This window comes from Gallus gallus, chromosome 1, assembly GCF_016699485.2.
Source record: "Gallus gallus isolate bGalGal1 chromosome 1, bGalGal1.mat.broiler.GRCg7b, whole genome shotgun sequence".
Lineage (NCBI taxonomy): Eukaryota > Metazoa > Chordata > Aves > Galliformes > Phasianidae > Gallus > Gallus gallus.
In genome coordinates, this window is record NC_052532.1 from 45,184,718 (window position 1) to 45,209,210 (window position 24,493).

Genomic DNA, 24,493 nt, shown 5'->3' on the forward strand with positions numbered 1-24,493 from the left:
GTTAGGTTACTTGGTGTATTTTACAGCGGTTAAGAGAGCAAACAGCTTTGTAGCGGTGCCCGGGCCACGGCAGGAGGGGAGTGCAAGATGCAGTAATATCAGCTTCCATTCCTTCCAGCATTTACGGGTGCCACGCACTGCTTTCCTTGGAGAGCAGTCAGGAAACCGTAATACAGCACTTCTATTTACCTACGGCACAGAAAGTAAAACGTGCTGGAGAGCAAAGCTGAATCCGTGACGATGTCACCCACCATCTGCAGCTCATTCCTCAGCTGTCTGTTCCTACAGTCTACCAACAATATGCAATTAAGTCTTAAACACGTTTCATTAATGAATTTGCACAGTCATCCCCACGCTTCCAAGTTTTCACTATCAAGTTATCAAAAATGAATCGATAATCCACAAGTGTTATTAAACTCATAGTGAAAGATGATGATTTAAACAAGCCTTAAATAAATAGATTTTATTGTAGCTGACAAAATAGGTGACAGTGGCAATGAATACAAACTTCTCTTTCCATCCCGTGAAGGCAATCTGTTACACTTCATCTCTCTGACATTATTTTTAAAACTCTGATCACTGCTTCTTCCCATTACAAAACCAGGAGGCACATTGACGAGAGCAAAGCCAGGAGAACCCATTTCACCCTGTCTGTCCACATGGGAGCTTTGGAGTGTACCACTCCAGGCGTGGATCCCAGCAGCTGGTTTACAATCCAAACCTCAGCTCTGCAGAGCTCCACCCTGGCAAAGCCTGACACTGAGCAAGGAAGCGAGCGCTATCAAAAATGTAGTTTATTTCCTCACCTGACTTCCAAATATTTGTATAGTGTTTCTATAAAGATATGTTCAAAGTGCAGTTATGATGCTTTCACATAGAAACCACTCCGTTCACTGACGGAGAGCAGTCTATCAAAAATAAATACAAAGCTACGCAGAAGATATTCCCCGCACTCAGCACACACAGTCGTGCTTTGGGGGATATTAAGAGCGCGTACTCAGGAGAAGCTACTGAACACAGCACCTACAGTTCGCACGCTTCATGTGGAGTCCTCGCTCTGCACAGCAGCTCCCTCCGCCCCCCTGCTGGACGTCAGCTCCCTGCGTGCTCTCGCTGGGAGCCGCTCCCCGGCCGGCCCGAGCTCCTGCAGCTGCTTTCTCTGCGTGGTTTCGAGATCTTCCAGCCGCTTGCGAAGCACGGAGAGCTCTCTCTGATGCTGTTCCTCCTTGAAATTCATAAAAGCGGCTCAATTACATTTTGCATACCTCCAAGGGACCAAAGCGAGCAGTCATTTCATTTTTTAAAGTAATGATTATGAAACAAAAAAGCTGCGATGTTTGGAACGCTGTTATTCCTTACATTGCAGCCCCCAACACCCCCTAGCTCGAGCAGCTCTCGCTCTGACACTCGTGGCAAACAGCAGCAGCACGAAATGGGAGCACAGCACTGCTGCTCTCAGATGAAGACGCACAGCAGCTGAGGCCTCGCCTCAGGGACAGCAATCAGCAGTGCTGGCTGGGCCAACCTCAGAGAGATTATCGCCCTCAGAAGCACTCTGGGGTACAGAGAATGCTTTTAAGGTCACAAGAAATGAAGAGCGGCAATACTGTTCTGTAATTATGGAGTCATGATGTGAGGAAAAACACTTTGGCATTTCTCGTCCAGAAGGAGCCATTTAAAGCCTCAGAATAAGCCCAGAGGGCAGAGAACAGGGTTAGAACTGCGTTTGTTACATTCTGTAGCATGCCCTTTGTCTCTCAAAAACTCCTTTCCATTATGAGGAAGGGAACATAACTAAGGGAACTCCCTCTTTTTAAAGATCTTGTGCTCCTCCCTTCCTCACCACTAAGGTCCCAAACCCTTCTGTTGCATTATTGCCACGTGCTGTGACACGGTACCTGAAGGAAGAGGAAGGGCACGTCAGGCCCGGGAGGCGGGACAGGTGCTGATGTTGCACTGATTGGGTTCAGGGATGGGATGCCGGGGTTCAAAATCAAACTCCGGAATTCGTTGTGTCTGCGCTGCAAGTCCTTCAGTCTCTTCTGGAGGCGCGCGTATTCTTCATAGGAAACATTCTGCCTGTGAAATAACATTTCTTAGCGCTCTGAATACTTAGGATCCCAACACAGCAGCACACCTCTCCCTGAGTACTTCGCTGCTTACTGCCCTCATGCAAGAAAACCACCATGAACTACTATGAAGACATGAATGCGAACGACCCGTGCATATTTCTCTGCCTAAATGGCTAGGAGTGCCACTGCACAGTGACCTACAGCACCATTAGATTTTACGTGGAATACACTAAGCTGCTAATAGCATTCACAGTAGCGAGCCATAGAAGCACCATTAAATTCATTATTTGAATCAAGCCGTCCATATGGCTCAATGAAGAGAAGCTGGTCCTTCCAAGAAGGCGTTATGTCTGTTTCCTTTGTCATTCTGAAGTCAGTATTCTTGCCTGCCTTCCATGTGCACATACTGTGCTTTCAACTCCAGCACTGCTTCGTTCGCATCTCTTTTTTTTTTTTTTCCATAAAATGAATTCCTTCTTGTGAAGGGATTCCTGCAACCACATCTATAGTTTGCAGATGGTTTCCCTCCATCTCCCCAAGACAGCCCCGCAGTTGTCTCAGAAACTCAAAGCTGTCCACACCAACGCAGCCATCAGAAATGGACTCCACTCAAAGAATTCCCATGTGGACAACACCACCAGACCGCACTCCAGTTACCACACTAACTGGCACGCATCTTCAGAAGCACCTCATATTTCTGAGTCACATTTGGGGCGGGTATCATTTTTCAAGCTAAGAAAAAGCAATTATTTATTTCTTACCTATTTAGCACCTGGTTTTCTTTTTCTAGTTCTTCTATCTTGGCTTCCAAAAGTTGTAGTTTCTCTTGCATCCTCCTTTGTTTATTATCATTGAGAGTCTTTCTCTGCCAAAGAGACATTTCAAATAAAGCCTAGTAATGCCTTGATATACCAGTTCCTGTGAAATCAAATCCGTCCTGCACACGGCTTAATGCTCTGACAGCTCTTAGGGTTTGCCTTTCTCTAGGAGAAGTGCTGTGCTCTTGGCAGGTTCTGAGTCCCCGTGACATGGAACAAAAGAGATGAGAAATAATCCAGAGCTGAGGCTGAAAAATGCACAGCTGTAACCCACTTGTTGGTTGATGACTATCTGTATTAACAAGCACTAACTGTGTAAATACAAGATTCTTTCGTTAAATAGATGACCACATATAAATATAATTAAAAAACTGTACACATTATCCTGCAACCTTTTGTTTTTTGCTCATGTTGAACTCAGCTTTTAACAACCGTAGAAACTAACTGGTTTCATAACCACCATATGTCCTATGTATGAAATTGCCAATTAATCCTGAGCTTTTGCAAACAATTAATCAGCTTTTCCTTTCAAGCCATTGCATAAAATACAAACTTAGGAGAAGATATTAAATTCTAATATTCCAGGGAGTGAAGCACACTGCAACACAGAACATCGATGGGGAATGCATAATCAAGGAAAAGGAGAACATCGTCTGTCTGATACCTGAAATATCATCCTTAATAATCAAGGAGTCCACCTCTTAAAGGCACAGAAATACACACAGAAAGAAACCCTCACCAAATGGCTGATGGCATTAAAACGAAGTTGTCAGCTGTAACATTCTTGTGCACAACACTTCAACGCATTTCTCTGCTAAGAACTGGATGTACTTTGTCATTATATAGAGCAGATTGCAAATCAACTCTTAACATTAAAACAATTCTGCTCTGGAAAGCTGAACTTTTCATAAATAGGATCATTTACAAAGGAAGAGCCAACATGCCTTTTTTTGAGCAACTGCAGCTCGACACAGCTTGTTCTTCACCTCGTTGTATTTCTCTTCCTTCTCTGTGATGCGCTGAGTAAGCATATGCTTCTCCTCCAGCCACTCTATGCGCTTGTATTCTAAAGTCCTTCAAAAAGCAGGTTAGAAGGGTAAGGAGTTACACAGATGAAGCAGCGTTTTGGATTAATGCCTTAAGGCTCTTAAAATAAACACTTCTTTTCACAGCTCCCACCTGTATAGACTTGAAGCTTCTGACTTAAATGTGACTGTGCTGCAGACTCGCCATATTTGAACCCGTGCATTAACATAACCTCAGAGGTTTTACATCTTTGAAGGAAATGCTGAAGACTAAATTCAGTAACGAGTTAATTGCAGGCCGCTTGTCGGTTGGCGTGCTGTCAAACTGTCCAGAGAACACCTCTAAATTCCAATCAAATCATCACACTGGAACACAGCATGAAACAACTGTGCCAAACATCAGCTGTCAGAAGGGCTGATGACTGCTCTCTGCGCTCGAGAGGTGAGGCACAGCACTGGGTTGCTGCCCTGTGTGCTGCACAAATCCTTTGTAATAGAGAAGTTCAGACTTGACTATTACTGCTCCCAAGCAGAACAAACACCAGCATGACAAGAAGTTCCCACAGATATGCTTCCTAGACAGCATCCCAGATGAATTCTTTGTTTAGAACTTTGCATGGTTATACCATATTAAAATTAGGCTGTGATCTCTAGCAGAAGACGGGGAAAGGAGGGTGTTTCTCTGCTGGATTTTTTGTTGTGGCTATCTCAAAGCAGAGAAGAACTAACTGCCTGTTTAACGACATGGTTACAACAGATTCTCTCCAGCAGTTTTTATGAAAGGCAGATGGGTGGCAATGCATCTGTATCACTCTAGACTTGGGCTGAGCAGTTCCCCTGATGGGAGTCCCGATGATTCTCCATAAAGCTCTCATCAAACACCCTTTCCCACAGTGTTAACAACACTCCAATCAGAACCAGGATCCCGGCCTACCTGAAATCCTTAACAGCTCTTTCAGTTGATCGCAAAAAAATTATTACTACCCCAGGAATCAAAAAGAAATGCACTGCTTAACAGCAGAACTTCAGGTGAGACACTGGTTAAAAATCTCACATTTTTATTTATTTTCTTAAGGAAATTCCACTAATGTTCCTGAAATGTCTAACAAGTGCCTCCTTGAGTTCATCTCTCATCATTATCAGTTTATCAGACTCACGGTTTGCGTTTGGTTCTTTTTCTCATTTCGCTTTTTCATTTCCAAGCTTAAGCCAGACACGGCTAAATTCTTTGCCTGCTCTTGCTGTTTGCCCAAATAGCATTAGTTTAACTTATCTGAAATGGGTTATCTCAGGCTCTCTTATCTTTTGGTCCTTTTTTTGCTTCTCTTTAAGCTATATTGCTTTGGTACTCCTTAACTTTTGGAGTTCATGCTCAAAAGAATTACTGAACTGAGGAAAGAAGTCATATCAGCCACACAGTCAGAATAAAAGAGAAACATCCCAAGACTTCCATGGTAAGAGAACAACAGATTGGGAGGACTTGCAGGTAGGCTGCAAAGCTTCTTAGTTTCTGCAGTAACAGTCTTAGTGTGTCTCCTATTATCTATAGACTTATAAAATTATCTTGGCCTCATATCAGCTAAAAGTAAGTGGTGGAAGAAGTAACAAGTACACACGTATAGGCCGGGTCCCCAGAATCTTACCAAAGCACAATAATAGTCACTCGTTTCACTTTTCATGCTTCAACACTCTTCAACACTCAAACACTGTGTGAAATTCTGGAGCCACTCTACAAGCAAGTTTTATGTTCACTTCAATAGAAACAGAATCTCATCTTATAAAAATGGCACATTTCATTGGCCAATAATTAATTGTAATAGCTACGAATGGAATCAAACTCCTACTTTTGAAGTTATCAGGAGCAAAGTTTTTATATACTCTGCATAGCAGAAGGTATGGCTTTTTTTTTTCTTTCTTTCTTTTTTTTTTTTTGTCAGCACAATTGTCCAGTCTTTCCCGCTGACATTTAATCATAGAATCATTTGAGTCTGAAGGGACCTTTAAAGGTCATCTGTTCCAACTCCCCTGCAATGAGCAGGCACACCACAGCTACAACAGGTTAATTTCAGACATTTCCAGAATCTACATTCCATACTGAACGGTCCATGTGAAAGCAATACAAGCAACGTGAAAACAAAAAGTAAAACCAAAAAAGAACAAAACTTACTTCTCTGTTTCCAGTTGGGCTTTTTCTGCCTGAGTTCTTGCATTTTGACATTCTTGTCTCAATCTTTCCACTGTTTCCTTCAACTTCTGATTATATTCCAACAAATCATTTTCTGATTGAGAAAGTGAAGCGACTTGGAGCTGCATGTCTTGAATTTGCTATAAAAAAATGAAATATTTCCATTTGAGAAGACACGCAAATATCTACATTAATTTTGTATGTCAAGTCAACTGGCTGCATTCATTTATCACAAACCTTTCTTACTTGTTCCCTTTCTCCTTACTCAACAGTTTATCTAGCAGTTTTACAGTAAACTACTACTAGACAAGAAAGAACTTTTTGTTGCTGCTGAAATAAGAAAGGGAAGGAGAGGAAGAAATCCAGTCTGAGTCCCCTGTAACTCAGGAATCTGACATTATGCCTTAGAGCTGAACAGAACCAGAGCACCACACCACACCAATGTGCTGAGCTTTGGAGCTACTCAGACTCTTCTCTCTCCATTACAGCCCTCAGTGGCTGCACCAACCAGTTCAACAAAAGCAAGTAGAGAGTCTGAAAAGTCCAATCCCTGCAGTCAGCACATAAAGAGGACGGTTATCCCCCCTTTCCTCTCTCTAGTTACACGCTCACAGATATCCTCATTTCTACAGGAAAAAAAATATTGCCTTAACTTCATGTGCACACAGCTTCCAGACTTCTTTAATGCACAGCCATATTTATATCTACCAAGGAATAGTACGGGTGAGCAGGAGTTAGAAGAATTAGATTTTATTTGCAGTACTGCCATCAATTCATCTTGCAATAGAAATATCTTTCTTTCCACCAGTTTATTCGTTTCTGAAACATCTGTTAAGCACTTGAAGAACCTCAGATGAGAGATGCAGTGTAAATGCAGAGCATTACCTAGAAACAATTTATAGTTTCCATGGAAACTGAATCTCCAGTTAAATAGTGCATAACCATATTCAACATAGCGGCCTATAAACATTCCATTTTGAAATCATTGATACCTACAAAATGCACGAGGCAGAAAGCTGTAATCCATTTACGAAGGTCCAGGAAAGCAGGGCTGATTCCTGAATGCTTGATTTAAAGAGCCGTTAAACATATTTTGTCCCTCAGGAAAAAAAAAAAAAATCCTTACAAATCCAATCTGATCTTCAGACACTGGACGTGGTAACTGCAGGAAAGACTGTGCTTCTCTATGAAATGTTACCATAACCCTTACCTGTTTTAGATCATCTCTTTCACGTTTCTTTTCTTCGAGCTCCTCTGTCTGAATAGCTTGCTGTTGAATTTTTAATCTAAAATAGTTTAAGATACTCTTATTTTTATCTCATTAACATATGGATGTTAGATGCTAGTACAAATCAGTCTGACAATAGAACACGTTGCATACATATTTAGCAGTCTTACAAATTAACCACACAATGTCTAAAACTCTATTTTTATTGATGACCACATATGTTGGTTTGATTGCTTTTGGAGTAAGAATTTAGCTGGTTTTATCATACTGACCTTCATACAAATACTGCAGTAAAGCAACTTTGCTGAGAGTTATAATAAAAACTCACAGATATTGTATTATTGCCCCAGTTTGCCAGTTGCTGACACGATGTCATTGTACAAAGATAAATGGTTTCTTATAACACTGCGATTTGCAAGTGGCCAACGTGGTCCAAATTTCAACACAGATAATGAAATTTACTTCTTAAAAATGTTCGTTAAAGTTGCAATGTTTTTAAGGTTCAGGTGAAAAATGTTAACTTTTGACAAATAGCACCTTTCTTTCTTTTGCCATCTTTTTACACAGTGCACAAGGTACTTGGTTTCATTTCACATAAGGAACATTTACATGCCCATAAATAGTAAACCTGCCTAATGACTAGTGTAAAGAAATTAGGGAAAAAAATGAGACATTTGCTTGAAGGTTAGAAAAGGCACTACCGCAGACATTGAAGTTCCCTTTTGCTAGATTCTTCTGCCAGCTGTACAACACGCAGCTTCTCTTCATACTGATCCTTTTCAGTTTGTCTCCAAGCGTCCTGTTCCAACTTCACCTTCTCCAAATGAGCTAATCTGCTCTCGAGTTCTAACCTGAAAAAGCATACAGTATTTACAGAAGAACCGCAACAAAGCGCTAAGAGATTATTACTAAAAATGACATTTAAAAAGTTACTCCAAACACTCTTCCCAAGACTTTTAGAAGCTGAGCAGTAAATCAACACATACTTTTCATCCTGTAAGGCTGCAATTTTTCCAAAAACCTCCTCTTTGGCAGCTTGCACTTTACGAACTAGCTCTTGATCCTTTTCTACTAAAAGCACTTTATGACGCTCAACAGCTTCCTTAAGAACTTCTTTGTCTGACAGCAGTCCTGCGTTATACATTAAAAAAAAATACATTAAAATGTCATTATTGATGTCAACCTGATGAAATTCATTATTAGAATCACTTTATCAATAGCAAAAAGGGAGCTAAAAATCTGAGTTCACAGGACGGAATGTGAATGAATGAAAAAATAAAACAAGAAAGACAAAAAGAGATCATCATAGAATGGCTTGAGTTGGAAGGGACCTCAAGGATCATCAAGCTCCAACCCCCCTGCTGCATGCAGGGATGCCAACCTCAGTGTCTAATAGTAGAACAGGCTGTCCAGGGCTCCATCCAACCTGGCCTTGAACACCCCCAGGGATGAAGCATCCACAGCCTCTCTGGGCAGCCTGTTCCAGCACCTCACCACTCTCTCCGTAAAGAACTTCCTCCTGATATTCAACCGAAATCTTCCCTCCTTCAACTTAAAACCATTTCCCCTTACCCTGCCATTATCTACCCTTGTAAAGAGTTGACTCGCCTCCTGTTTGTAGGCTCCCTTTAGGTACTGGAAGGCTACAGTGAGATCATCCTGCAGCCTTCTCTTCTCCAGGCTGGACAAGCCCAGCTCCCTCAGCCTGTCTTTGTAGGGGAGGTGCTCCAGCCCTCTGATCATCTTAGTGGCCCTCCTCTGGACCCTCTCCAACAGCTTCCTGTCTTTCTTGTCTTGGGGGCCTCAGACCTGGAAGCAGTACTCATAAGGGCAGAGTAGAGAGGGACAATCACCTCCCTCTCCCTCCTGGCCACCCCTCTTCTGATGGAGCCCAGGATAAGGCCTGTCATATTTTAAAGGCAACATTTTATAAAACTTTGGAAGAGTAACCATCACACTGCAAACTTTGTCTAACAAGGGCTTATTACTTCAATATGCAAATGTAATTTAACAGTTGGTATTATCATAGATTTAAATTCTAAAGCTACTTCTCCTACGCAGCTATGTGTAGTTATAAAAAGTGTTCCAGAATAGCTATGAAGAGGACAAGCAAGAAGATACATTATTCTCACAGAGGACATTAAGTTCAGAAAAACCAATAAGGGGCTACCAGTGAAACTGCAGTAACCTTGCTAAAACAGTTCTCCCGTTTTAATGCAGTCGTATTAGCAAGTGAGGCAATTCAAAAACCATGACACTACACACAGGAACAAAGGACACACACGAAAAACTTGTAACCAAGACAGAAACAACCATTCTAGGCAGATGAAAGTAATGGCAAACCTGTGAAGACAGTCCAAACCCAAAAGCTGGTAGTGATTTACATCATCAGCAACTAGTCCTAGAAAGCTTCAGCCTTACAATACAGGAGGCTACTTCACATTGCCAACAGGCTCAGCTGTTACCTGGTTGCTTAAACCATTGCCTGTTTTGTCCAAAGAACAAGCTAGACATTATATCTTTTTTCTTCACCTTTTCATCTTTTTTTCATCTTTTTTTTCCTTCAATTCCATGGATACAGAATTGGAAAACAAATAAAACTCTGAAGTCTTATGTTAAGTAAAGTTATTGTTAAGTTAAGGTTTCAAGCAAATTCAAATAGCTGTATGATTTCACAGTAAATAAAGAGGCAAAACCCAAGGAAGTATATGATTTGAAACAGATTATGATCAACTTGTATCACAAACCAATTTACACAAATGAAGGTTGTCCTGTAAAAGTCCTTCATAAGCTAGGAGATGAAGTGATAGAGTACAGTTATTTCAGACACCGAAAGGAATGTTCTGATGTATCACTCAGACCAGAAGCAGAAGGTGAAGATTGCTGGGGAACATTTGGAGGAAAAATAATTGAAGTGCTTTAAGTGGAAGTTATCAAAGAAACCACTAGAAATTAATTTCGCTAGAAGAAATTTATTGTGTATTTTACCATCCATTTCACTTTGAATCTTGTTTCTCTCTCTTTCTACTTCATTCTTAGTTCTTGCTGCCTCCAGTTTGACATTTGTTACTTCTAATTTGTGTGACTGTTTAAGTTCTTCTACCTATGAATTAGAAAAATAACAAATCCACTGAAAATAAATACATATGTATTCAGAGCTTTACTATTTTTCAGGCAATACTTTGCTAACAAGAAAATCTGTCAAATACGGATCGTTAGGCTTATTTTAAATATATCTTCATAAATACCTTTTTTTTTTATCCACAGGTTTTCTCAAAGTCACACCGCAATATGAAGCTGATTTGTAGATAATTATTGATGGTGATTATATAAGTATTGTAACAATCTATCAACATGTTTTGTTACTTCAAGTCAGACATTGAAAATTCATGAATGTATTGTCATTCATCTTGAGACACAAGGTTTGTATGTTCCCTAATGAAGACAAAGTGCCCTAATACCCCATACGTTCCAAGAACCAAGCTGTCTGACAATGGACACGTATTTCATCTTTAACCAGACAGTCACTACAAGCTATAGTGTAGGAAATACTCTTTCCTACACTATTTGGTGATACATGCAAAAACGTGCAGGATTACCTGTAAAAACTGTTTCTCAGCAAATACCATGCATTTTGCAAGCAAGCTTCCAAACACTGGAGTAGTTCTGAAAAGACTGCTTATTTGAACTGTCTTGCTGGGATACTAATCCAATATTGCTTAAGACCCCAGTGCCTCACTAAGCATTAGCATGTCAGCTTGCACATACCTCACTTCCGACTGAAAATCCCTCAGAGTCAAGCTAAAATTAAGTTCAGTGTAATCTCCCTAGAGTAAAACAAAACAGTGATACACAAAACCAGGGTATCCATTGCTTCCCTGAAGTCATTTCAATGTGATGATCACTTATCCCTTTCACCACCCTTGACCTCCTGGAGCGCTACACTGAAATGTAGTAATGCAAGTCTTCACAGATGTAAAATGCATTTTAAATCACATACTTCTCTGCAGCTGTGACATGCACATCAAACACCCTCTTAAAAGCAGGAGTCTTAAGAATATCAAATCAAAGACAATTACTGCTTGCACAGAAACTTTTTATAGTTTAGGCATTTGTACACAGTAATTACACGGTCAATGAGAATTAAATACCTGGAGGAAAGCACTCATACCGAAAATCCATTCACAGTGACAAATGTAATTACAACCTGCTAGCACAAGCAAGTGGCAAAAGGTTAAGAATGACACAGTCACTTATTAAGTAACTACATTAGTGGATTTGGTTGCTTAAATATGAAGCTGAGAACATTTTAGGGTAATTTGCAAAGATTTAAGGTGGCTTTTTCTAAGGCACAAGATTCAGAAGTCCATCTTTGTTCAGGAACAAGTTTGAGTGGGCATAGAAGCGTTGGGGGAGTGTTAGTATATGACGTGATTTTCTGCTTTCATCCCTTCAGCTGAACACCTTCATTTTCTCCAACTTCTGGAGGAGAGCACAGAACAGTGGCTGATACAAAAAGCAAAGACTGCCATCATCTTCTATATATTCTGAGAGGCTACTGATTAAAAAAATGTTTCATAGAAGTTTCTTTCTCCAATGTATTATTCCTGTTCGACAAGTATGAAGACATTGTACAAAGAGGTTTAAAACTGTGATCTATGGTAAAAAGCTTTATTCGGATTAAGGACCAAAACTTAACACTTTACAGTCATAAATGTGTACTGTAAAGTTTGGCTTGGATGAAATCTGAGATTGCTAAAGAGCAATTATGGAAGAGGTTGAAGATTTTTTTCCTGTGTTGTATCCCTTTTGAGGCATATGCCAATATTAACTGTCACACCCATACAAAGAACGTGTCAGTGTTACTTTGGAGAGTATATTTAGAAACGCTGGATAGCTTTAGGTCAACATAATGCTTAAGATAATCCAACTACAGGTACAAGACCAAAATTACTGGCTTTACAGTTAGTTCAGAAGTAACTTAATCCTTTTCAAAAGAGCAAGAAAACGGGATGAAGTTTGTTACCAATAACTGACAAATGTGCTAAAAACAATCACCCAGCATTTTCTCCAGCAAGGGAGGAATAAGGAAGAACAGAACGCCAGTACTTATTAACTGGGTACTCATTTGATTAGCACTAGTATGATGGCTCAGATTTACATAAAGCAATGTAACTATTCCGCAACATTTGAGGTAAAAAAGAATTACTAGTGCTTCAGTTTTGCTTCCTTATCCGAATACTCACATAGAGAATTGCATAAAGATCTGTCTGTAAGTTCAGTGCTTGAGGAGTAGCTGCAGCCAGATGAAGCTCTGAGCCTGGTGTCCATGCTGATCTAATTATTCTCACACACTGAATAGTGGTGCCGAGTTTCTCAGTAAGCACTTGCAGGTTTTCCCTATACTGGAAGCCTTTCGATTTTTTTTTCCACCTAAGGATTTTTCTAAAAAATTCTCAAAATCTCTAAGATACGGTGCCAACCCAACATGTAAGACATTCAAACACGTTGTTAGACAATGATCTACTTAAAATGATGGAATGCGACGCTGTACAGAAACATTTCTGTACAAGCTATGCTGGCGTGAGTCCAAGAGTGATGCTATAGTAACACAACCGTCTTGCTTCACATGTAACCTAAATCTCAGCAGGTGATTCCAATGCAGATAACTCAAGAAAGAAAAAAAAAAACCAACAAAATTATTTGATGTTCCATTGCACTTTACGCAGCTTATGAGAAAAGAACACTTTCTGCCGTTAGGATATGCTGACTGTCCTCACGAGTACTAAAAACATAAAGATGTCTCTTTGAGCACTGTTACAGTTAGGAAAAAAAAAAAATCTCTAAAATGACAAAAAAAAGTGCATAACATCAACTTTGGAGACCTTTAGATGCTTTTAGGGATGAAGTTTTTCCTGTGAAGTCACATACTCTACCTACATCTTCTATTTCAAAGTGGGAAGAAAATCCAAACCTACTTTAAGTCACAGAAGAAAATATGACCTTATTCTTAACGTAAAATATAAAAACTTATATGAACAACTGTTTTAGACATCATAAAAGCACTTACTTTAGCAGCCAAGGAATTGACTTCTTGTTCAGATTTGTGAAGTTTGCTAGTTAAAAGAAAGTTCTGCTCACGACACATCTGCAGTTCTTCCTCAATCCGACCAATGTGTTGTTCAGCTGATTTCTTTTCTGCCTTGAATAGAAGAGGTATTTGTGAGATTTTTGGAGCACGGCTGTCTCTTGCTATTCACCTGTACGGTTCAATTGATCTCCAAACATTGCTGACCTTTTATACAATAACTACAGACATAAATACATAAACTTTGGTTAAAAGTATGTTCCGATACAATCAGGGTCTCACACTCAACTCAGAAACAACAACTGTTTTGATTAACACTGCCTGTACGGAATCACAAATGTCTGCAATCCTACTTCAAAAGGCAGAGATAATCTGACTTAGAAGGCAGCACCTATTGCTACGAGTAAATTACTCAGCTCTAAACACAGGAATCACCAGTATGAGTATTACAGGCTCAAGACATGAGATTTATTGAAGTATCAAAAAGGCAATTAAACCCAGGTTTTCACCTTATTTTTTCCAATTGCGTATTTCCAGCAGGATTTTTTTTTTTTTTTTTAAGTTTTCTAAATTAAGAATATTATGATCCTCTTTAAACCAGGATCAGAGCACTTGGCAGAGATCCACAGCACTTTGTAACAAAGTTATATAACAGTTATAAAAGTCAAAAGGACAGTAAACCATATATCCATATCTTGCAGCTACGTGAGAAGCCTACATGAAAAGACTCCCTAGCTAGGCAGATAGCAAGAACTGAAGACAAGGAATGAAGAGGGACACTAAAATAGGTCAGAAATAAAAGAAGTTCTTAAAAGAGTGAACAAAAGCCAGTAACTATATAGTCGTGGTAATGTACTGAACAACGAAGATACAAAGATAGAAAGGATTTTAAAAAAGTTTTTCAAAGGAATTACAATGTTACTGTAGCAGGTTAACCTGTGGACGTCAATTTCTAACTGCAACTCAGTGACAACTGCTGACATGAGCATCTTATTGATCTGTGAACGTGGTATCACTCACAAGGACACAAGATGACAAATAAAAGAAGAATCTTACCTCTAGAGACCTGGCCAGACTCTGCAGCTCAGCTAACTGTCGTACTTGCACCCTTTGAACATTTTCTGCTTGTACACCACAATTGTCTCTTTCCGCTCTTAGTTCTGCTACTTCTGCTTCTAGGCCTTTTAATTTCTGACACAGTTGTGCTTTTTCTCTGGAGAGGACCTCCACACGTTTACTGTCCCTCGTGGGATCGACACTAACCAGCTGATTATGGAGTTCTTCTTTATCTTTCTCCAGCCTCGCAATCTGGTGGTTGTTAATTGGAAAAATACAAGCCTTTACACTGATGAGGTGTCACACAGCAACAAATACAGTGGTTGATAATTCAGGAAAGTCCAACAGTATGCATTTAAGTTGTTATGAAATTACACTAACGTCTGTATTACAACAACCAACAGACACAGCAGTCAATGCCTTTTTTTGCTTCTGTTTTCACCAATAAGGCTCGTCCTCAGATGTTCCTAAACTGCCTAGCAGTTCGTGGAACTAAATCAGTAGCTACAGCAGAGGAGAAAGTTAGGGATCACTTAAACCACCATCAGTCAGACAGATACATCAGTCCTTGGAATGCACCAAGCATTTCAAAGGAACTCACTGAGATCATCCCAATCATCTATTCTACACCATCTGTGAAAAGTCATAGCAACCAGAAAAGGTTCCTGAAGACTGGAAAAAGGCAGATGGCAAACCCATCATTAAGAAGGGCACACCAGTCAAGGAAGAAGATCCAGGTCAACCTCACATCTGTCTTTGGGAAGGTTACAAAGCAAACCCTCTCAGAAGTTTATCCATGTGTCTGGAAATGGTAAGATGATAGAATGCAGCGCTTATCAAGGACAAAACATGCTCGACTTACTTCCTTCTAGGAAGAAGTGCCTGGCACTGCAGACTAAAAAAGTACACTAGGATCTCACCAAATTGGTGAGATATGAGCTGAACTTGTATATGAAAAAGCGTGTGGAAGAGCTACTGCTGCACAGAAAGGAATCCGAGTATCCTGGCTGACAGCCACACTATTAGTCAGTGGACAATTGTATTAGTCAGAGTGCCCCTGCAGCAAAGATAACCTACTCTAACCTGGTGATCTGGCAAAAAGACAGCCTTCGTCAGACCCAGGGAAATGATCCTCTCCCTCCTTCCAGCTCTCGTAGGACCACAGCTGGCATACTGTGTCCAGTACTCGAATACTGACATACTGCGTAAGTCCAGTGGTAGGACACCAAGAATGTCTGGGTTCTGGAGAACATGACATGAGAGAACTGGGCCTGCTCAGCGTGGAGAAGAAAGGCTCTGGGAAAACTACTGTTAGCTACAGCGACCCTCCCTGAAGATATACAGAAGATGGACCTAGAATCTAGAATCTAGAAACGTGGTGATAGGAAGAGAGGCAACAGAAACAAGATGGAATACAAAAAATTTCAAATAGATGATGGGAAAAAAATGTTTACCACGAAGGTGGTTGAACACTGGAAGAGTTTGCCCAGAAAGGCTGTGGAATCTCCATCCTCACAGATGTTCAAGACTCGGCTGAGCCTGGTGCTGAGCAATCCAATCTCATTCCATCTTGTTATTTAAGCAAGGCATTAGGCTAAACTGTTTCAACTAGAAGGAGGTCTCTTCCAACCTACCATATGATTCTGTAATTCTGTAACCACAATATAACTCAAGCACACTAGTAACTGAAGACAGTCAACATGACTTGGCCTGTCAGACAGAAAACAAAGCAAGTTTCCAAGCCAGTACAAATAGATACAAACTCATCTTGAGACTGTAACAAACATACACACATGGATTCTGGTATTTTAAAATAAGTTACATGGACCAAATGTATTGTGAAGACCGGGGGCAAGAGAGTCAGAAAGTAAGGACTGAAAGAGCTTTCTCCATATTTGAGGACAAGGTTCCAAACCCTGCTCAGCAGCAGCGCTTTTAGAAGTTCCATCAGTAATTTCTATAGAGCAAAGCCAAAATCTGCAGCAGTTGACCTCTACATCCCTTTCATGAGAAGATTCAAGTCCTACTGCATGACATGCCCGAGGCAGCATTTAGGAATTAGGATGTTTTTGTAGCCTCCTTACAGTAAATAATGTGGGAGGTTAAAAAGGTTCTATATAAGAGAAAGAAACTAGACTATATTTTGCCCTGGGCTCAAAGTAATTCCATTCTCTCTAAGTGTGCTAATTAGTCGCAGCGCTAGCACAAACCCAACAAGCCCATAAGACAGGCAGGCTGTAAAGCAGCATATGCAGTTAGCTCTGGGAAGGACAAGTGTTCTGTTTTTAATGCTTTTCATTTCTGAATTTGGACTGATTTTGAAAGCAATGATTGCCTTTGATTTGTGCCTCATGTTTGGACTAATGGATTCAAATCTGGCATCTTATGATATGCTCCCAGACAAATACTGAAATGAATATGCAAATGGCACGTACAACACTCATTTATGCTGCTGCCTGTATTTAAAAGATGAATAAGATGCCAATTTATTTAGCTACACTTTTGAAAGTCCAGTTCTGAAACAAACGAATTATGGATTGCTTATTCAAGAGCTGACACAACTGAGATCAAGTTGCCAAAGCTTCTTGATCCTGTCAGCATCATTTTTATCACTACTGTCATAATCCAACCTAGTTTCAAGACACGTGCCCTTGCCTGGTAGCAGCAATATCTTCTGAACTTTTTTGATTAGTTACCACATAAGTAATTTAAATTATTTTTTTTTAATCAGTTGCTCATATAACTTCTTAATTTCAGATTAGCATAACGTCTCGCATCCTATCAAAAATGTGATTTCCAAAAAGCATTTAAGCAAAGCTACTAGTTGACATTCATTAGAAGGCAAGTCTACTCTTCCTATATGATATGATAGCACATATGATATTGCAACACATCACTGAATAAGCCTACAGAGACAGCCTGAGGCTAAATCATAAAAGTGTTTTGAGAATTATGAGAGCAGAAACAAATATAACATTATGAAATTATGTCAAACTGCCGACCCATCAAAGTACCACCACTTCCACAGCATTCACGCAGCTTTATCAGATACAATTTAAGCTAATGTAATATCATGTACCTCTGCCTCATATTTTATTTTCTCCTCCTCTAAAACATGTTCATGTTCTTCTTTTTGATGTTCAAATTCTGATTTCAGGAAAGTGTGTTCATAACGAAGTTTGTTATATTCTGTTCTGTATTTCTCCATTTCCTAAATTGGACAAACGAAACATTCAGTACGAAGTTTGCAGTTTTATCTCCAGCTTCAACCATCCATGCAATGTTTCAGTCATTTCATAAGGGTTTTTCCTGTAGAAACGGATCCCTCCCTCTTCTGGGGTTTCAGCCTTCAGCACCTGGGCTAGCAGTACTGAACAATGCCAGACAAATCAAAGGCTCACACATTTACTGCCTGTCAGTTTCAGTTTCCCAAGGTTTTTAGGAACAGTTACAAATTGGTAGGCACCACTCTAAAAGAAACAAAATGAAATGCTACTTACATTTTCTAGTTTCCGATAACGTTCTGCCATTGGAGATTCCAATTCCTGCTGTATTTGTGCTTTTAGCAGCTCTAATTTTTGAGGAGTTAGCACCTGCAGACAGAAAGGTATTCATATTCATCTACATACATCGTGACAGCCCAAATATCCATAAATAAAGCATCTTAAGTACGGCTTCAGTATTTTAAGTTCTAAAGTCTTCTAAGTTCTACTTAATTTTCTATGTTTTTCTAAGGAATTTTTCAAATGGTAGCTACAGAAGCAAAGAAATATGACATTAATGAACTAAAAATATTCTGGGAAGATAACAGATTTTAAATGTCAGCATTCACTGGAAGAAGCAGTACAAATGTCAGTCAGTATCTGGGGATGCTCTGTTAGATGCTGTATTTGTTTCCTACGAACTATGCCCCACATTAGTTTGAGGAAATAAGTAACTATAGAAAATGTCATGGAACTGGACTTAAATGGTTTTTTGGTGTTGCTTGTTTGTCTGTTTTTATGATGAGGAAAGTTGCCATCATGAAGAGAAACAAATAATCACCAGGCAATCACCAGGGCAGGTGATTCTCCTCATAACAGGACAACATGCAAGGACACAGACTGAGGCTCAGACTGAGGGTCTCGCTATTAATGTAGTACACAATAAAAGAATTTGGAAGATTTTGCTAAGTAACAAAACAATAATCTCATGCCACAGTCACTCTAAGGAAGAAACACTATTCAGATTGAGTAGGTTTCAAGATACCTGAAATAGATCCAAGCCAAGTGTATGCATGTTACAAACAGAAATAAAACATGGCCCTGTTACAAACAGAAGTAAAACATGGCCCTGTTACAGGATTCAAGTCCATATTAAGGTCTGCCAGTAAATTACCTCACCTGCATCTTCAGTTTTTCCAACTCCTGTGTTTTACCCAGCAACTCCTCTCTGTATTCCGCAAGAAGTAGCTGGAATTTGTCGTGTACAGTCTGCTTTTCAACGAGCAACCGCTTCAGCTCATCTTGTGATTTTGTATACTCTTCCTGCAACCTGTAAGAGAAGACAAATTTCTTGTATAGCTACCCTCCAAATTAAAGCTTGGAAAGCTCATCTTCAGAAACACAAATAAAAATATCAAGACTTAATTAAGCTTTTAATATCCTTTTCCTGTAATATATTGAAAACTTATTTCGCACCTGTAATCTCTTAAGGAATTTTGAATTACCTTCTGCAGTAAACAATGCTCAAAAATGTCCTTAAGTAGAGAAACAGCTAACACTCACCAAACCCCTTCCACCCAGCACTGAGCTCCATCTTCCAACAGTTTAGATGAAGAAAGCTATTTAAATTCATGTACCTTATATGTTCTGCCTTTATAGTTTGATAATTCGCTTTATGGTGTTCACAGCGCATTTTTTCATCAATCAGAAGTTTTTGTAATTCTTGTGAATTGGCCGCATCACCGTTTCCAACCACGGGAGGAAGGAGACTGCCCAAAGAATCCATTTTATGATGACCGTTCACGATGGCTATTGAGAGGCCAAAGTAAAAATTAACTTATAACAGATGTACACCAACATCCACTTTTTCAGCTGCCATCCCTGAAGATAGGGTCGCCTGGCACAAATAGAAGCAGATGTGGTTAGCAATCAAGGACACTCACTGCTCAAAGAGTTCACATACCATTTTTGCTTACAATACAGAAGAATCCTGGCTCTGCTGTAACTCAGATTAGAAATCTCCTGCTGAAAAGGCAGCTCTTCTCTGCTCATGCTCTCTCAGGGACACATAGTTAACTTAAACATGGAGATTATTTGAGCCCATACAAAACAAGCACAAGCATCTTGCCGGTGCCAGACCATATAAAATGTTCTTTTTACTTATTCTGTATGCTGAGAATCCAACTACAGAGTTAATTTTGTCCTGCTAACTGTGGTTCAAGGAGAGGACACAGGCATCAGATACAAATAGCTTTTGCTTATCATAGTCACAGTCTTTCACACTACCTATCACATCACGCTGCTGAGCACACCATCACATCAGCTGGAAGAACAGGAACAAATCCCCACAGCTGAGGTCCTGCCAAACCCTTTCTGGAAAAGAGGGATGATTTCACGGGCGCCCATCTTTCAGACAGCCCAAAGTTCAGCTCCAATACATACCACCAACACGTGTCACTTCCTCATTTTTGAAGCTCATGTAGTGGGTTTTTGTGAACTTTCCAGCAAGAGTTTTGCTAAACATGACAATCTCAGGGGGATGTGAGAAAGCTGCAAATCATCAGATGCTGAGAAACGAGGAAGTATTATAATACACCTCACCAATTCTTTTTGATATTCGGAGCAAGATATTGCCTTAGACTGATCACTGCTGCAGCTTCTAGAAGATGTGGGGGAGGGAGGGCCATAACTGAATTTTAGGGAAGTTATAAGATTTGAAACCAACTGCTGTACCATTTTAGCTTTCAGCATAACTGACTGGTGCCTAAGAGCACCACGTTGGCAGGGTGAACAAAACAACTTACTTCTCCAGCATCAGTATGTACCTCACCTCCTTCACATGTGGAGCTGGACACATCACGTTCTCCTTCATTCTACTCCCCAAATCTTCCACGGACATACCTTAAATGCTCAACTTTTGATTCTAGAAAGCCCCAAACTACAAACAAGATGAAAATTATCTGCCAGATAGGAAAAGAAACATGGATTAGTGCCCAATTTCTTCCTCTGTCACTATATGGGAAAAGGTGAGAGCAGAGCCTACCAGTGTTCCAGCACCAGCACATGGTGACAACAGCAACTGCTTTCATTCTGCTCTGCTCAAATCTGCCAAGGGTAAGGAGGAGGAAATTGGAATAAAGAACGTACTCCTCAATGGCTGCCCTATACACCCACATTGCACACTTTGTACATTAACAGAACAAATTCTGAAGAGCCTTCTAACCGAACTAGGATCTATTTTTCATTCCTGGCTTTTGTTGGTTGTTGAGAAACAAAGCACGGTAGCCATTTCCAGACTCAACATCGTGACATTTGCTATTGTTCAAGCAACAGCCACGTGGGAAAAACTGCTCAGTAACCCTAAGGCCAATAAGCTATGTGAGAGGACAAGGAGGACTCCAGGCAGCATGCTCCTCAGAATTTCTAAGCATATCAACAAGGTTAATAGTGACCACCATAAAAAAGCAAGCAACAATACTTCTCTTCATCTCAGATCTCTGGTTCCATAAGCTGCAGTACCAAATGTAAATATCCAACTGTACGCCAAATTGCAGAATTAGGAGCACTTGGCTTGGGCCTGAACCTTACAGCTGACATGAGCAAGAAGTGCTTCTGAAGTGGTATGACAGATACAAATTCAACATTCACCACAAAACCGTGGAGTTTTCTGACTAAAAGAAAGAGAAATGGAAACACAGCCCTTTGTGCTTTCAGTTCCAAGCCTCCACACGCACTCTCAGCTCTCACTGATATCCGAAACTCCAAAGATTAGGAAGCAACACGCATGCAGTTATGCATTTATCTACCTAAAGGCTGCAAGTAGAAGAAAGGAGGAAAGAAGAAAGGGGAAAAAAAAAATGTAGCATACAAAACCGTTTCACATCCTCAAAAAACCGAAGCGGGATGTACTAAAGGCAACAAAGCTATTTTGGCTTGCAGGGACATCTAGTGGCAAACTTCGCGATTTGCAATCCGCAGCGACAGATTTCTTGAGATGGCTCTCCTTGAAACCGTGGACACCGACTCGCAATACTTAAACAACTCGCTTTCTTACTTTTTTTTTTTTCTTTCACAACGAAGTAATTACCGGTAGGGCTGCCATTACTCAACCACTGACATGAACCCCCTCTGTGCCAGTGGCACTATCTCACAGCTGATGCTCAGACCTAAACACCTTCACGTTTCCCCAAGACCACGCATGCCATTTTTGAAAAGCACTTTCCAAGAATGCTACTTAAAATTCCTGCCTCCCACGAAGACCTGTTTGAAAAGTAGAGAACCATAAAACACATTTTAAAGAAACGAAAACCCCGATGTATATCATAGCATCACAGAATTGCTACGGTTGGAAAGGACCCACAGGATCATCCAGTCCAACCATTCACCCTTCACCAATGGTTCTCACTAAACCATGTCCCTCAACAAATAAAATTAAATGCATATATATATATATATATATATAACAACATATAAAATGATTTGTGCATTCATCAAATTCTATCATGCTACAGAACTGTACACTTTTAACAGCTGCCCAAACGAACGCTATGAAATCTGAACATCATATTGTGCAGTACACACGGAAAAGTATTGGTGCAAAGTCCTGAAGCTTCCGTTATACTTCTGGTGGAAAATGAAGCTAAGTGAAGGAAATGGACTGTGCTTCCAAGAACCACCTTTGTTCTGCCTTTCTTCTCCAGTTATTATCATCACACGGAAAGCCACTGCTTAAAGGCCTACTTCACGTCTCTCTCTCCTATATATCTACACATCATGAAATGACTTCTTTCATAGCTTTGAGCTATATTATTTTAAATGCTGCATTGCTTTCTTTTTGGAAGGATGTGGGGGGAGGTTCATTTTGTTTTGCGTTACCCTCCTGCTTTCTCCAGCCTCACTCCCAGATGTGACATCCATCAGACCCTTTGATTTAACTCAAGAAGCCAATAAACTCCAACAAGCAGAAAACAGCCATTTTGTTTGGTGAGGTCAATGAGTCACATTAGCTCATGGCAAAACCCAGCCAGCTGCAGAATCGGTGTGAGCAGGCAACTGGTACTGGCTGGCATGAAGGAACAAAGAGCCAAATAAGGAGGCAGGAGGAAGGACAAGACTTTCTCTTTTCAGGCACAGAGAGGAGTCGCATCACTAGTTTAGATGCTCATGTAATCACTGCCTCACACGAGGCACTTAGTTTTCAGATAAAGTTAGGTTACATTAGCCCTACCTGACGTGCCTATGCAGCACAGCAGGGATCAGACTTCCCACGAACACCACAGTGAATGAAAATTAACACAAAACTGTGCATAATTTGAGAAATAAGACTGCATACTTTCCATTACATTAACAGTTCATACTTCCTAATCCATCAGGAGCAGCTTGCAATAGCCAAAGTAACCGTCTTGAAAAAAAACGAGGAGAATGTATGAGCTTTTATATAGCAGTCTCTGTAATTTGAATAACTGCTTGTATGCCATTGCTGAGAACCCAGTGAAAATAAACACTATATTTTTGCATGTCTAAATATGCATGCAGAAATATCAGAGAACATCTCTACACTTATACATGATAGAAGGCATCAGTCTCATTTCAACCAGTATCGCTCCTTCCACACCACCATTCAAAGCTCAGATTTTAATAACAATTGGGTATACTTTATTTCAGAGCCCACCCTTTTCATTCCTCTTGTACTAGACAGAGGGTTATTCTTGTGAGATGAAGAACAACAAACAAGGTTATAACATAAGCCAGGTCTTAAGTTCTTGCTTTAGTCACACACACTTGTAGGCCAAGCTGACAGCAGTCACTGATCAAACTGAGATATACATGAGACCTTCAGATACACACAAGAATCTTCTCCTTACTAGCATCTCACTTGGTGAGCTGCAAAAGATGCTTGTCACAAACACGAGGGCTGCTCCAACAGCAATGCCTCCTGTTTCGTTATGTTGGGCCATAACATCAGAGTTGGGTGTTGGTGGTACGGCAGCAGAGGCTGAACCTTCCCACCAATATTCCATTACACGTTGTTGCCGTGTGACAGATGGCAGCAGAGGGGCAGCGTGACGGAATGGCATCCGACACAAAGTGTCCACCGGCAGAGAAGTCAGCACACAAACACACGGAAGTCTGGCACTCTGCTGCCCCTGAACTTCGGGCCCTAGGCAAGTTCCAGACCCGCCAGCCCCAGAAGGGATACGAGACCGAGACAAGCGCTCTCTGTGATACGCTGCCCGCTCCTCCACACTTTACAGAGCCCTGCACGGGATGAACAGGGCAAGGCCGGGGGGGCGGGGGGGCTGCGTGCACGTCGCAGAGCGAAGCCCCAAGCAGAAAGACGCCCTCCCACCCTTCAACAAACCCCCACCCCCCAACCCGCCCGGCCACCGCCGCCGCCAGGAATTTAAAAATGGCGCCCCACCTCACCTCACCCCGCCGCCCGCTCGCGCCGCCGCCCGCCGCGGCCCCGCAGGGTATCCTGGGAGCACCGGGACGGGCCGCGGCGAGGGGCGGGGCGGCGTTGCCCGGGGAACGGGCTCACGCTGCCTCTCCGCTCCTGTTGGCGCCTGCGCCGTCGGCCTGGCACCGCCCACACGCGGTGGAGGCGGCTGCGGGCGGTAACGGCCCCGCGGCGCCGCTACGTCCCTCCCCCCGGCGGGAGGGGCGGTGGCGCTGTGGCGGGTTGGGCGGGCGGGCTTTGCGGGCTGCCTTTAGCGGTACCGATGCTCTACTGCCAGGTTCTGTGCTACGATACGAACGAACGCCGTACTTCACTTAGCCGTGTCCAGAGAGGGTTACAGCCAGGAGATTCCCGGCAG

At 41.1% G+C, this 24,493-nt stretch overlaps 1 protein-coding gene across 9 annotated transcripts; it reads right to left on the reverse strand.

Moving 5' to 3' along the window:
* Position 1: 1 nt before the first annotated feature.
* CEP83 (centrosomal protein 83) lies at positions 2 to 24,150 on the reverse strand. Of its 9 annotated transcripts, XM_046908946.1 has the most exons (17): positions 24,102 to 24,150; positions 19,313 to 19,484; positions 18,855 to 19,005; positions 17,973 to 18,065; positions 17,552 to 17,683; positions 14,473 to 14,724; positions 13,399 to 13,530; positions 10,317 to 10,431; positions 8,315 to 8,459; positions 8,030 to 8,179; positions 7,311 to 7,386; positions 6,083 to 6,240; positions 3,835 to 3,964; positions 2,834 to 2,937; positions 1,899 to 2,079; positions 1,028 to 1,225; positions 2 to 189 (listed from the first exon to the last, which is right to left on the reverse strand). In XM_046908946.1, the coding sequence occupies exons 2-16, from the start codon at positions 19,459 to 19,461 to the stop codon at positions 1,040 to 1,042; spliced, it is 2,154 nt and encodes a 717-aa protein (XP_046764902.1). In that variant the 5' UTR covers positions 19,462 to 19,484; positions 24,102 to 24,150; the 3' UTR covers positions 2 to 189; positions 1,028 to 1,039. The 9 variants fall into 9 exon arrangements, 7 of the variants coding, with proteins under 7 accessions (XP_046764902.1, XP_025010533.1, XP_015139570.1 ...); XM_025154765.3 differs by lacking the exon at positions 2 to 189 and having other exon boundaries at positions 449 to 1,225; XM_015284084.4 differs by lacking the exon at positions 2 to 189 and having other exon boundaries at positions 449 to 1,225; positions 19,313 to 19,572.
* Between the last annotated feature and the right edge of the window lie 343 nt (positions 24,151 to 24,493).